This window comes from Plasmopara halstedii, assembly GCF_900000015.1.
Source record: "Plasmopara halstedii genome assembly, contig: Scaffold_2680, whole genome shotgun sequence".
NCBI classification, from domain to species: Eukaryota; Oomycota; class Peronosporomycetes; order Peronosporales; family Peronosporaceae; genus Plasmopara; species Plasmopara halstedii.
Genome location: NW_020189586.1, coordinates 182,706 through 197,257, shown reverse-complemented (window position 1 = coordinate 197,257; position 14,552 = coordinate 182,706). Strand labels below are relative to the sequence as shown.

The 14,552-nt window shown below is 45.0% G+C and overlaps 3 protein-coding genes across 3 annotated transcripts; 2 read left to right on the top strand and 1 right to left on the bottom strand.

Annotated features, from left to right (window-relative positions):
- Positions 1–5,465: 5,465 nt before the first annotated feature.
- On the top strand, positions 5,466–6,750 carry PHALS_04764 (conserved hypothetical protein; the record flags this gene model as incomplete). The annotated part of the gene is made up of 4 exons (XM_024718600.1): positions 5,466–6,121; positions 6,192–6,302; positions 6,357–6,530; positions 6,597–6,750. 4 exons carry the CDS (start codon positions 5,466–5,468, stop codon positions 6,748–6,750), a joined length of 1,095 nt encoding a protein of 364 aa, XP_024583983.1.
- A 524-nt stretch (positions 6,751–7,274) lies between these two features.
- PHALS_04763 (Pleckstrin homology-like domain) lies at positions 7,275–10,466 on the bottom strand (the record flags this gene model as incomplete). Its single annotated transcript, XM_024718599.1, has 1 exon — positions 7,275–10,466. One exon carries the CDS (start codon positions 10,464–10,466, stop codon positions 7,275–7,277), a length of 3,192 nt encoding a protein of 1,063 aa, XP_024583982.1.
- Positions 10,467–10,999: 533 nt separating this feature from the next.
- Positions 11,000–12,901, top strand: PHALS_04762 (DNA polymerase sigma; the record flags this gene model as incomplete). Its single annotated transcript, XM_024718598.1, has 1 exon — positions 11,000–12,901. The coding sequence occupies one exon, from the start codon at positions 11,000–11,002 to the stop codon at positions 12,899–12,901; it is 1,902 nt and encodes a 633-aa protein (XP_024583981.1).
- Positions 12,902–14,552: the final 1,651 nt, after the last annotated feature.

Here is a 14,552-nt window from a genome sequence, read left to right as displayed (position 1 = left end):
GATGGCAAAGTCCGAAGCGCCACAAACAACACTAAAAGGACGATCGGGGTCTGATAACACCAGTATTGGTGCATTAAGGAGGCTGTCTTTGACTCTGTCAAAAGCCTCCCGATGCTTGGTGTCCCAACACCATTTTGTATTTTTCATAGGAGATTAGACAATGGCTGTGCCATTTCGGCATAATTTGCGCTATATTTGTGCCAGTAGCTGGCGAGGCCAAGCAACTTACGCAAGTCCATCTACTTCTTTAAAAACCGGCCAGTCCACAATGGCATTGACCTTAGCGGATCCGCTCGTAGGCCACGCTTCCCAGAACACCCTCAAAAAGGAATTTCTTCCGCGTCGAAGATGCACTTATCGGCATTAGCATAAGGCTTATTTGTGCGCATGCACTCGAGCACCGCTCTCAAATGGACGATGTGGTTCTCCTCATCTATCCTCCCGTGCCCCGCACGTCTGTGGACGAAACGTCGTCGAAGTATATCTGTGCATACGCCCGATGGGTTTGAACAATTGCGTCACAAGACAATCAAATGTTGCTGGTGCATTTGCCGGCTTTTGGGGTATCATCAGCCATTCCCAGAGCATCCCGCTCGGAGTACTCACCGCTGTCTGCGGAATATCTTAACAATTGGTAAAAAATATCGACCAGGTCGAGTGCGCTAAGCTTTGTACTGCTCAACCATACAACGAGCACACTCCACCAACGTTCGATTAATGCGCTCAGAAACTCTATTCAGCTGAGGCCTATCCCGTGGCGCAAATAAAAATTGGTCATTTCACTTGACTTACACTCCCACCATTATCACAACGAATCGTTACCAGTCTGTGCCCAAACAAAGGCATGTAAAGCAGCAAATTTGCTGGAAACTAACGACTTGTTGATGTATCTGCTTCGTCATGCAAATGCACCATGATGGAATTTACTCATCAGTAAACAAGACATAGTTCCGCAAATTACTGAATGTCGAAGTCTGCATTGGATCACACACGTTATTGTGAATGACTTCAGCACGCTAAGAAGACTTGGAAGAAAAACTCGCACGAGTCTACTTGCCAAACGCACATCCTTGGCAAACCTATAGCCTAATTTAGCAGCACATTCATCCCCACCAACCAAAAAGAGATAATCTACCGAGCAGTCCTCACTCTGAGCAACATTCGCACGCAGCAATCTCTGACGATCTGTGTTTTGATAGATGCGTACTGAGCATTTTGTAATCCAAAGTCCAAGATCCCCACAATAGTGATATGTACTTGAGGTCTTTGCATACGAAGAGCGTCCCTTACGCCGTCCGCCATCTGTCTTCGCGAACGCTTGGCCTTGACCATGTGAGGCACCATCCATGCCAATTCCACGTTCTCTACCTTTTGTAACTTCGTGTAGAATTCGCGATGTCGCAAGCTTCCAGCCAACCGCATCTCTAGCTGCTCCACCAGAGTATTCATCTTGTTGATTTGCGTTAGCACATAATCACCTTCATCCATATTAGCCGTGAAAAACGATAAAAAAGAGCGAGCTTGTCTGCAAGGCTGTTCTTCACATAGTGACCCCCAAGGCGCGACGATGCATCATGCGCCCACTTGCCAACTGCACTATAGGCAGTTGCGAGTCTTTCAGCGCCCAAAAGGTAATTGCAAGCGCTTTCCTTGACTTGCGCTTGTACGTCGACTGGTCCAGCGAATTCGCCAGACTCTCCCATATGATCTCTCCACTTAATATATCTCATATGTCTCGCTCCTCCAGCACCATTTGTATCTTAAACTTTCAAGAATGAACTTTTATTTCGTCGAACTTGTCGATGCGAGGGGTAGTGGCGGTGGCAGCGTCCATGGCGAAGGCTGCGTCGCGTCCCATCACAGACTGATTGACGTCTAGTAGTCGAGACGCATCCTTGGCAACAGGATCGTCGATTATTGCGACCGCGACTGATTCGTTAAGTGCGCTTTTGCGAGACTCTTGCCCGTGTTTCTGATTTTTTAAGGATCTATTTTTGGACGGAGACGATGCCGAGAAAAACCATGGCGAAGACCATGTGATTACTCTGTACAGGACGAAAAAAGTGCCTGCTACACTTTATACGATATATCGGGTCTTACTGATTTCTTACAACCACAGAAAACATAGCCTGCTTCCTGTAAACACTGCAAAGCCTTCGTCACTTATTAAAAAAATCAACACATATGAGAGCTCATTTCAGTAAACGAAATCCGCTTTTGGAGCCCATCATGTTGATAGAGGTTGATGAGCGCCCCGAATGGTTTGTCACTGCACTTGATGAAGAGAAAGGAATATGGATCAATTGCAAATCACTCGACGAAAAAAAGCCAGTCTTCCTTACACAGTTACATGCTGTTGTCTAGATGTTGTTCACCCTGATCGGATATAAATTGCAGCAGAACTATTAAAGATGGCTGGCTTGAAAGTTCGCAAACAGTTACAGGCATCAAACACAATCCATTGTTTGACAATAGAATGGTGGTCAGGCGAAAGGAATAATTTTTTGAAACACATGTTAATAGGCGGCAAATGTTGTTTCTGGAAGTTACCTGATGGCAAGAGCAGGGAAACACGGCTTAACTCATTGCTGACGATCTTAACCGTATCGTCAAAATCCAAACAGCTCTCAGTCTCCTATTAGTGGAGCAAAACTGATAATACTGCCCCTATGGAAATTGTTGTGGTCAAACTATCCTAGTATGCTTGTTTGATGGTGTGTGAGGCACGGCTTGCATTTACTTGTGAAGGACATTTTTGCAGCCACCAAAATCAAGCGAGGAAGAGCTGTCGCAGGGTTACCCATACGAGTAATTGCTCATATTCTCTTCTAACTGTAAAGAACTCGAATATTTATTTTCATAACACTATCCCACCAAGGCGAAGCTTGTAAGAGAACAAAAAATCAGAAAGTGCTGGGATTGCTTTTACCTGCCACCACAAATATGGCAACCTGCTGAACTGTTTTTCAGCTTGTAAGAAAGTGAATTTACTCTCCACAGCTCGAAATTACATTTTTGGTACAGCAAAGATGAAAGCAAGTGTTTAAAAGATGTCCGACATCAATACCCATGCAAACCTCTTGTATCAGCTCGAGAAAAGTATTGGTATCTTAGAGCCGATCAACAAAGCAAATATCTTATTCTAGAACGATGGTTTTAAGCACTTCTAATGTCCAAACGGCTGTGAAAAGTCGAATCCTTGGTATCCTCTAGAAATAGGTAAAGATGGGAAAAAGGTGTATATACAGCAATTGGTCCAAGCACGAGTTGATTTCTTGTGCGGTAATGGGATGGGAATACCTTCTATTCTGGTTCCACGCTACCTGGGATATGCAACGACCATGGAAGAGAAGACAGCCGTCAAAGAATCTTTGTCTAATTTAGTTGCAGATCAAGCACGTGAAGCATTATTTACTGAGAGCTTGCAATTTCAGATCAACGCATATATAGACCGTGAGGGAAACAACTTTCGGCTCAAAGACTGTTCTCCAATACTGGCTGATTGATGGACCCGAAACCCTTCACTTCAAATATTCCCACAAGATTTGCAGTTCGGTTTACGTCAAGTGTCGCGTCTGAGAGAAACTTCTCAGCTGCTGGATTTATCCATTCGAACCTGCGTAGTTCATTGTAGGACGAAAGTATCAAACCTATATTTTTTATTAAGACTAACGCTACACAGGTCTGCGGACCGCCGCATGCTGTTCTGATGAAGAAGAACATCAGGATGGGTTGATTGATGGCGTCGAAGCAATTGGCAATGAGGGATGTCATCGAAAATTGTTAATAAAAACCTGATTTTGCGGATCTGACCTTTATTAAAAAAAAGCTTCTCAGGTTTTATGGGTTCAAGAAACAAAACCCCATAAAAACTGCAATGATTTAAAAAATAAATTTAGGTTTTTGCCACCCTGGCTAGACTTTTTGACTATCTAATATTCGAGTGCTTTTCACGTTATACTTAAATTTTATGCTCTAAAAGTAACGTCTGCTCGATGATGCTGTGATAGTATTTGCAAATAATGTTTACCACTATGGCTAACCATTGCTGTTTCAGTAAGAATGCCGATGATTTAGTTCCACTAAATCATCGGCATTCCACTTTCCTGAAGACAATGAGATTTGCGTTCTCAACTCTAAACAACTAGTGCTCGGTTGGGTCTACGAGAGCCAGATTTTAGTCCAAAGACAAAATGTCATGCTTAGACAATAATCAAGTTTTGATCAGCAAAAGCACGACATCAATCAAACATGAGCAAAAAACGGTAAACACCGGCTTTCTCGCCTACACTATACGGCTAAAGTGATAGTTCATCGTGCTTCTGCTCTTTGGAGCTTACAGACTCAATTACAGGTTTGTAGGCTAAACTTAAAGCAATGATAAAATAGTCATTGCAATTTTGGCAGTGTTTCCAGAATGTCTGTAGAACAAGTGCGTGGACTGTTGAATTCATCAAGCGACCTTCTCGAACCCGCAAAGGAGATGAACAATTCTTCAGTCCGCCTACTCTTGGTTACTTGTAGCGGCAACTAACTTAAGTAGGTAGTGACGAGTGATGTAAACTTGTGGTTGAGGGACGCTCAAAGATTTATGGCCACAAATTGATGGGATGCGATCTTAGGTGTGCATTCTGGGTGTCTGGTTACTGATCATTTCGTCCATTTCCTGACGCATGGTCTTGGAAAATTGACAGCTTATAAACAAGACAAAGGGTTTGCCAATGATTTAAATTTCAGATGTGTGACACTAAGATGATTTCGAATTTAATTATGGTAGCGCACTTAATCCACACATCAAGGTTGCTTTGTCTCACCATTCTTTTTCGCTAACGGCTGTAAAAGGCAGTGCATATAACAGTTCTGGTCGTTGGACTGTATGAATTCATAAAGAAAAAAATAGCTTGGTAGTTGTAATATATGTCACAGGTAAGACTGCCACAAATTTATACACTGTTGCAGGCGAGAGAGAAACGTACACGTTTTGTTTGGTATTCCGCGCGTGTCGATGTTCATAAACTAAAGCTCGCTACTGTCTATCCGTTCTCCTGAGCCGCAGTCGACATATCTTCATCTCTTTTGGTTAGTAATTTATTCTTCAGCCTTCTGCAAAGGTTCTACGAGATAGAGTGCCCCAAACTTTGCATGAGCTCTATGGCCAGCTCTCGTTTGTGTAACTGGCGCTTTATCACTCAAGCGTGAGCTGTGGTTCAAAGGTGGCAATAAGGAGGGGCGCTGTCTCAAGAACCAATGCCATGTTCAAGATTCTCACATTTTCTGCCTGTATCAGTAGTGTCCACGACTTTGAGTTCGCCATTCCATTTGTTCAGTCCAATCACTGCGCCCGCTTTAACTCGACATATTTGTGGGGAATCGACCAATTCGTTAGTTGTAATCTGTTGCGATATCCCGACCACAGTCGCAGCTTGTAATTGACCTTAGTCAACGACGGTAACTCTATTACGATCATGCCCCGTCAAAAAGACACAAAACGTATTGACCCTACGCGGGCGCGTCGTCCGGGCGAACCTGTTACAGATGCTGAGCCGCATAATGTGTTTAAAGTCAGTGGGAGTCCTATCATCAGTCCACGATCGATCCGTCACTGTTTGAAAGAGTCCGATTTTGACGTTGATGGTGAGCCACGACAGCACTCGAATGGTGGTGTAGCGCTGCCACCCATTAGCAAAGAGAACGCGGTTTTAGCGGCTGCCGCTGCAGCATTGCAGGCCAAAGAGGCACAGAAGGCGCTTGAGGCGGAACAGGCTGCTAATGCTAGCCTTCAGGGACTATCAGGCGTGCAGCTTGTCGTGCATCAAATGCTGGCGACACACACGCAAACGTTGGCCCATCTTGGTGTCGAGCGCGCAAACTTTCCGAACACGCGATTGTCGCTCAAACAAATCGAGACAATGCTAAGTCCCGTTGTGGCACTGTGCAGTGCACTGCGAGCGGATCACTTTGGTATTCATGTACCGACTCCTGAGATTGCACGCACGATGAGTGATGTGCATTATTGGAAACTCTGGGAATCTGACCTGATCGATATCGGGATCTTCTTTATGCCGCCAAATAGTACCATTCCGCTGCACAACCATCCAGGGATGAGTGTAGTGACAAGAATGTAAGTTTGTGCAATTGGGAGATTTTAAGATGTGATGGTCTTATGGATCTCTTGATTGTACTGCGAACAGTCTGTACGGAGCTGCTACAGTTATGTCGTATGATATCTTGTCAGAAAGTGAAGTTCAAAGGCTTGAAGCAGGAAGCGAAATTGTATACCAGGATGCTACTTTTAGTGCTGAGTAAGTGTGCTTTTTGAAAGCACGATATACGATTGCTAATTGTTGCCCCTGCAGTGCTGTCAATCCCGAAAAAGGATCAGTATCATGGGCTCGTGTTAGTCGTCAAGGTAAGTATGGGGCGGAAACGACGACGTGGTTAGATCCCCGTCGATTTAATTTGCACAATATCCAAGCGAGTTCGGATATTGGATGTGCCATGCTGGATATAATGGTGCCTCCTTATGACAAGTACGCTGCATTATTATATTCGAAACAATAGGTACATTGCTAACAATGTACTTCCTTCTTTTGAAGTGCGAATCGCGATTGTCATCACTTTCGGATTCTGGAGGAAAGAGTTTTGCAAAACGAGCGGCTTTTTAAGATGTTAGAGTCTGTCAAGCCTGACAATCACATGAATCCTTCCGCTGCGAATGACACAGCAGAATTGTCGCCGACTTCCTCTTGAGCTCCGAGCGGAGAAGTGGTTTCTCACCTTGTGTTATCAGCGTCATGTATGCAGCCTGATAGAGCGTTGACTAAAAACAATCACATCTACCCGACTGTACATGTACTGATCAAGATACTGCGGAGAAATATTTTTAAGTAATGGACGGCACGATAGAAGGCGAGCTACAGCCGAGCAATGTTAAGCAGCGTGCGTCAGTTGAACAAAAGTCCGAGGCTTGGTATGAAAATGATTGGATTTTGGTCTGGGAAAGTATTTTCTTCCTCTCACGCAGTGCTTGTCACAGCGGTAAATAATAATTGAAGACGAGAAGAATGGAGCTGTTGAACCAGTACGAATATGTGAATACCAAATGCCCTGTGATTATCTCAATGGATCTCGCTGATTAAAATCTTGTATTGTATATAATAAACGACATTTTTGATTGTATAACTATAACCGATTCACTTTAGAGATCTACGTTTGTAGAATGATAAATACACGCGTGACAACATGATTGTAAATTGACTCCTTTCAATTTTCAATCATTTTAGGGCACATGACGCGTCTGTGACCAGTGTAGACTTTGGCGTGTACTTAAATGAGCAAAACGTTGTGCGAAGAGGAGCATCGTCAATACCCAACGCGTTGATCACCTGCAGCTGGAGCGTGCTATCCATAAATCCTATAAGCTTTCGAACGCAATTAAATGCAGATGCATTCTCCCTCGCCTGACTAGCCACTCCAAAGTCGTGAAGGTACCATTCAAATACACGCGGCAATACGATCGTGTTCTTGACCTCTTTCATTTCCAGATGGCCTCGAGCGCTACTGCGCGTTAGCAAGGAGCGCAAAACAGCGTTCAGCTGATCGTGCACACTTTCTGGCTCATAAATCATAATAGCGTTGCTGTCCATATGATTCGAAACAAGCGCCAGACTTAAGCGAAAATCTGGATGATTAATTCCAAGATCCTGTAGTCGACTAGCTGGCCCGTTTGCAGCTGATAGCACACTGGCTACGCTCAGATATGGCAGCTCAGCACAAGGTAAGCGTGCTCGTAGAATCACATGTTCAATTTCTGCGAGTGACAGACTCACCTGATCTCCATCAGGTCCACGGCTCAGCACATAACAAATTTGAGTAAAAAATTGCTTCCACTGACTTTTTTTTCGCGGAAAGCCTGTAGCAATCATAGCGTGGGCAAGTATTGTATGATACAAATTCAAGTAAAACGCGATTTGTTCTTCGTGCGAGCACGAGTCCTGTATATCCAGCAAGTCCACTGCTCGAATTGCACTCGCGGCATCTAAAAACGCCAGCGTATCGTTCACAGAAAGCTGTTGCGCATTGTTAAGAATGTGCAATGCACGCATGAGCGTACTTTTTACAAGATTTAATGCATTCGCTGGACTTGCTTTCATGTTTGCTCGATGATTGGCATTTTCGGCCCGCGATTCGTATTGTTTCAGCTGTGGGAAAAGCTGGCGCGAATTGAGCTCAATGCGATTAGCAGGTTGAAGCGCAGTGGTTGCGGTTAATCGCATGTGAAATCTGCCTTGTTGGGCATGTTCAAAATTGGTCCTGAAGTTGCTAAACTGTGAGATGCTTCGAACCCACGCATCCCGGGCAGACCTCGTGGCAATACACAGCACGATTTTTTCAGCAAACGTAGTGATTTGCAGTGCAAAGACTCCACTTATGCCGCTAGTGAAGTCATGATGCGCGGCACGTAATGGTACCGGCACAGCTATCACCCCAATGATATGCGAACACGGCACTTGCTTCTCTGCGCTAGAGGCATACGATCGGTAAAACAATAGCTCATCCTTTGTAAGCAAAAAAACTTCTTGGCGCAAAAATTCCGTGGCATAAAAACGGTACACCACTCCTTCACAAATCACCTTCATGTCTTCACGGTCACGGCGGCTAAGATTTACTCCTATGCGAGACGGAGTAAGTTTTATGCTATGTGAAGACGAATCCTGTAGACACTGACGCTTCATCAAGCAATTGTATAATGCAGCTTGTGTAGCAACCAGGTGTTTTTCGTTCCTATATTCTCTAATGTCGACATTATCATCGCATATTTCGGCGTAGCTTGAACAATCGCTGGAGCAAGATACGTGTGCCATCTGTGGAAGTGATTCATGAACCAGCCTCATAAGATGCGAGACTAACTGATGTGCCTCTGTTGTTATTGTGCTGTAGCTGCCAATCCGAGAGCGGCTGTGAAGTCGCAGCTTAGCCAATTCTTCACGAAACTTATCTCGCTTTCGATTGTGACAACTTAGCAGCAAGTTACGCAGCTCATAGCTACTAACGATAGCAAATTTTTGGCGCTGTGCCAAATTGTCGTCTTCATCGTAATCCCCGACATTATCTTTAACCACAAACACGTAATGCACACGACGTAAATCTGACGCTAAGTCGACCTCCTCCATCCAGCACAAATACGAAATTGAAAGCTGTTTCAGCCGTCGTGCGTGTTCCAAACGCACAAAGTCTGCGTCGTCTTGCAATACCGTAGGATCTTCTTCCGTGAAGGAGCTGGTATCACTCAGGGTCGTGCTCATAGTGCTCATATCTGAGCCCAAATGACTACCTCCAGCGCCTGTCAGATTTCTGTCTTGTCCAACACCATCTCGATTCCATTCAGTATCAACCTGATCACGATAATGATGCCTGTGCTTATCATACTTAACTTGAAAAGAGAATAGATATTCCTTATCGCGCTGTCGATGCCTGTCTGACGTCTTTAAGTCCGATGGTCTTACTTCATACGCCACCAATCTCAATGGTAAAGAGTCAAAGAAACTAGCAAGATTCATGGCATTCAGTCCTCCAGGCAAATTTGCCGTCTCCCATCTGGTCAAATCCACATACATGGTATGAAAATCAAATGTATACGTCGGTCCGACAGTGTACTTTTCAGCGCCAAGAGATGTGAGTCTTCGTTGACGACGTGACTCTTCGCTCTCTCCGAAATCGCTTGTACCCAGTATAGGCGGCACATGACCTTCTGGTGTTTCGACAAACTGGTCTACAGATTGAAAGAGGGGAAATGCCACGGCAGGCAGCTCGTCAAAATTCTCACCATCCGATGAATCACCAAAGCTAAAACTGACTTGGCCCACTAGTCTTCTAATCAGTCCCATAATCACATGCGCAACGCTACGTGTAAAGACTCCCGGTGCGATCTTGGCAGGTAGCTCTCCACCTAAATAAACAGGGCCTTTTGGCGCCTGTTTAAAACATCCCTGTACTTGGATCCAAAACATGCGACGCTTACCATTAAAAAGCGAAGCATAGAACGGATCTTCAGGCTTTGTGCGCACCAGAAAAAGCGCATGGCCTACAAAGAGCTCCGTTTCGAACGCGATGGGTGTGCGTGAATTCATTGCCATCTCCTCAACCGGTACACCTAAGCTACCGACGTCGCTCACTATGAGACTGGAGACATGCTGACATCGTTGTACAATCATGTCACGCTTCTCTTCCTGCGCAACTTCAGACGCGAGCACTTCATTGTCTCTTTCAGCAGATTCGTCCTCTATAGCGAACGGCGTCTGATCGTCCTCCATACTCTTTCTTTGATGAGCTTTAGCCCCGCGTTGTAGTAGGATGAACAGCAACAGAGCGCCTACCAATCCATAGATCCCCAAGACGTAGTGCACGGCTACACTAAGTGACGCCAGCGCCGCCAGGTCTGATAGCCAGACTGCGTCGTCTTCCATGAATCTGCTAATGAGTTTAACACTCGAAAATTGGTGGAGGGTTTCTTGCGGTAAGGTGAGCGAACCCTCAAGCCAAATAAAACCAGGTGGGCAAAATAGGTGTTTATGAGCCAGTGAACTAGACACTCAACAAACAACCTCGGCGTCTGTTGGTTAAAGGTCCGAGGCGGTTTTTTACTATGGAACGTTGCGGATAGTAACGCTAGAGGAAACCCATGATATGAAATGTAGCCCCTCTTAAATATTAAATTCATTATTTAATATTTCTTTGTCTCATGCATATGCGGTTGCATTAACACGGTGACGTCCATGATTATATATATGCCAGAATTGTAACGAGTTGGTACGTTGAAGTGGTGAAATAAATTATCAGTGGTCTCATGGTGAGATCTCGTCACGACGTGTACATTTTAGATGCATGATTAGAATTTGTGTAGAATACACGTCCTTGTTGCCGCCTAGTTCCGATCGCTTCTTGGTCTCCACAATAGCAAAGACTCCCCCTCCACACGAACTACCAGAGATAGAAACTCATGAAGCCGCGTGATGCTGCTTCTGTCAGTGGGTATCATCGAACCTCCAGCGTTGCAGTAGCCCATATACCGCGCAAACATGGCAACGATAGCAAGCGAAAAAGCAAAGGCGCTACGTTGCGATTACAGCATCCTGAGGTTCCAAAGGCACTCGGGCCCGTCGGCCCAGCCAGAAAGCAAAAGAACTCGAAAATGCAGCAAAATAACTGGCTGCAAGACGTGATTGAGTTTTCGCATCAAGACAGCGCTAATCTTAATTCGGGTATAGCCCCGAGAAAAGTTTCCTCGAAGTCCTGTTCCGTTCCCAACAAGTCTTCCAGCTGGGGATCGAGGCCCATGAACCAAGAGAAAGCAAAATCAACGCCGATAAGTGTAAAGGCTGAACACGCAGTGGCGGAAGCACTTCATGAGGAGATTTTGGCGTATAGCTCTTACACAAAAAAGATGGTGGACAAGATGGCTGTGCACGTTGAACAAATGATCACAAATGTACGTGCTAGCGTCCAATCGATCTGGTCACATGCCAAAGTTGAAACATTTGGGTCGTACTCAACAGGTATTTGGCTACCCAGTAGTGACGTGGACCTTGTGATTTTAAATGTGGTTGAGAATAATGACTCGCTGCTGATCTCAAAACACTTACGAGAACTGGCAAAAGAGCTCGAGACAAAGGCTTGGGTTGACTCGGTATTGTGCTTAGATACAGCTAAAATACCAGTGCTGAAGCTTATGACTGCTGAACCGTCCGTGCCCATCGACATCACATTCGAGTCGGCAGCGACCCACAGCGGATTGCTCGCGCGCGATCTTATCAAGCGCTACGCTGACACCATGCCTGAACTCTATCCCTTGGCGATTGTGATGAAGCAGTTGTTACGGGAACGCGATCTGAACGATGCGTATACAGGTGGTCTTAGCTCGTATTCGGTTGTGCTCATGATTATTCACTTTTCGCAGCTGTGGCGAAATGGGGACCTGTGCTTTCAAGCAGCCTCAATTTACGCGTCAGGATCGCTGCCACCTGAGCCGTCCAAGATGCAAGCGTTTAAAGAGAAGCGTTTACGGATAGATTTATCTTCTAAAAACGGTAATGGTAAGCCTGTCGACACTTTGTTAACCGAAAGCAAAACAGAACGGCCCGAAATATCCACAGTTGATCAACAGAAGAAGTCAGTCTCGTTGCCAGCTCCGTCTTATGCAGCGATTGTAGCAAGACAACAGGCTGCAGTGAACGTGAGGTGCAGCAGATTGTCTGAACCAAAATTAAGCTATGCTGCGGTTGCAGCAGGTATTGCTGGAGTGTCTAACTCCAGTAAACAAGCTAAAACTCCATCTAGCTATGCTGCAGCGGTATCTACACCAGCGAAACCAAAATCTTCTACAGCCAATTGCAAAAGCGAAAAGATGCCGAAGCAGCATACATCGCTAGATTCGATCAGCGTATCAAGCAGCAACGCGGACACAGAGGATTCGAGCTCATCTTGCAGTCGCTCTTCCTCAGTCGATAGTGACGACGAGGTGCAGATACAGCAAAAGCCACATCTATCACTTGGCCAGCACTTGATGATGATTTTTGAGTTTTTTGGCATCATTTTTGATTATCAAAAGAACGGACTTTCCGTGCGCAATGGAGGATACATTTACAGACTTGCGGACTGTCATCGCTTTAACGTTGGCAAACCAGCATTGGTAATTGAAGATCCTATCCATCCAGATCGTAATGTCAGTGCTAGCAGCTTTGCCTTCCCCAAAGTGGTGGCGCTGTTTGAAGACTCGTATTACGCTCTCAGGTACTTTCGTACGTCAAAATTCACACCATCGGCTTTGAGCTGTTTGCTCAGTACGTCTGGTCATTTAAATCATACCATCAGTCACAACAAAGTACGTTCTGCTCCATCATAGCAGTGTCGGAACATCCGCCGAAATTTTGAAACATGCATAGAAAAGTCGTACGTAAAATTAGGGAAAAAATGTAATTATTTTGTTTGTGTTGCTAATATCTTAAGGAAGTCCATTCACTCCCAAAATTTGATGGGATCCGTACTGTACATTGACCGTAAACTTTTGCATTGCAATTATATGTAATCAGGAATGATATTAAATATCAAAATATCGCGCGGGGTACGTACAAAAATCGTGAAACATAGCATATAGTGCAAAAAATATCTTGAGCTATTCGTAATAGAATGAAATTTAAAGATCTATGCCAGTCAAGTAGCCAAGGCAAATCATCACAGTTAAGATCTCCATTCCACCCTTGAATACAGCGATTAAAGCAACCTCTGCAAGTTTGTTAGTGTGATTTTTATCAGTCGAAGCTTCCTCTGTGCATATCGCACGGCAGCCCGTTGCACTTGGTAGAAATTGCAGTCAAATTCATGATCGAGCTAAGAATAGACTACGTCGTTTATGAGGATCGACAACGAAATGTTCAAGTAACTGTGCTGAAAGCACTGGATGTTCTTGGAAAGCTTACTTCGAAATCATGATCCTGAAAGGACGGAGGTCTAGCGGCCCAACAGCAAATGCAGTAAGGCGCCCATCATATGTGAGTTATGCATTCCCAAAAGCTGCTCACCTACCGTAAGACACCACCGTAAGACTGCAAATGTTGAGTGGTTAATATCTATGGGCCAGGACTGAAATAAGTTCATCCTCTAGATCAGGGACGTTGAGATGACTATAGAATCGGCCGGGTTTCAAGCAGAGAAAAAGTGCGTCGCGCTTGAGGATGAGCACTTATGTGCAGTGCCTCGATTTAAGAGGTGTTCCTGACAAGGGACGATTTGCGATGATCGATTCTGCAGTCGTTCGGTCTGCCTGACCAGGCATCCCAGGTGTGCTAGAAGCTTGTGCCCATTTGTCAAGGAGTAGGCGACAACTGACAAACTGTACCACGTGTTATGAGCTAATAACGGCAAAATAGCTACTGAACCTCTTTAATAAGCGGTAAGATTCCCATCCACACTGTATGTCTGTGAACGGGCGCGATTTTCAGCAAGACCTCTGGCATTCACCTTCCTTCTGATTAGTAAGTGACGAGTTTTGCTTTTAAAGCGGAGTACGACATCGGTACCACAAGGGTCGGATGTTGTGCTGAGAGTGACAGCTCTACAAGCGCACCGAATACGATGACATCAGCAACACAGAGGATGTAAAGAGATATATGTTAGCTGCTGAACCACCTCCTCAGTGCTCGCTGATATTAAATCTGCGGTAGCACAAAGCATCTGCACCTTATGTGCTCCAATTGCTGATGGCTGATGGATACGAAAGTTTGGGCTCCTACACGGGAGCATACGACGAACTCTTCGTAAAGTTGTCCCTGTCTAATTGCGTTTTGGCCAGCAGCTCTCAACAGATGAGAAGTACTTGCTATCGCTGTTAGATCGAAAATGACCGACTTCTTGTTGTGGTGGTTTCTTATGCTATTTAGTTCTTTCTGTCATTGCTCCCATGAAGTTATCGTCAACTGTATATAGGAGGGCCAGAAGCTATTTTTTATAGAATGGCTCAGCTTCGTAGCTATGTAGCGAATGACACGTGCGTGGCT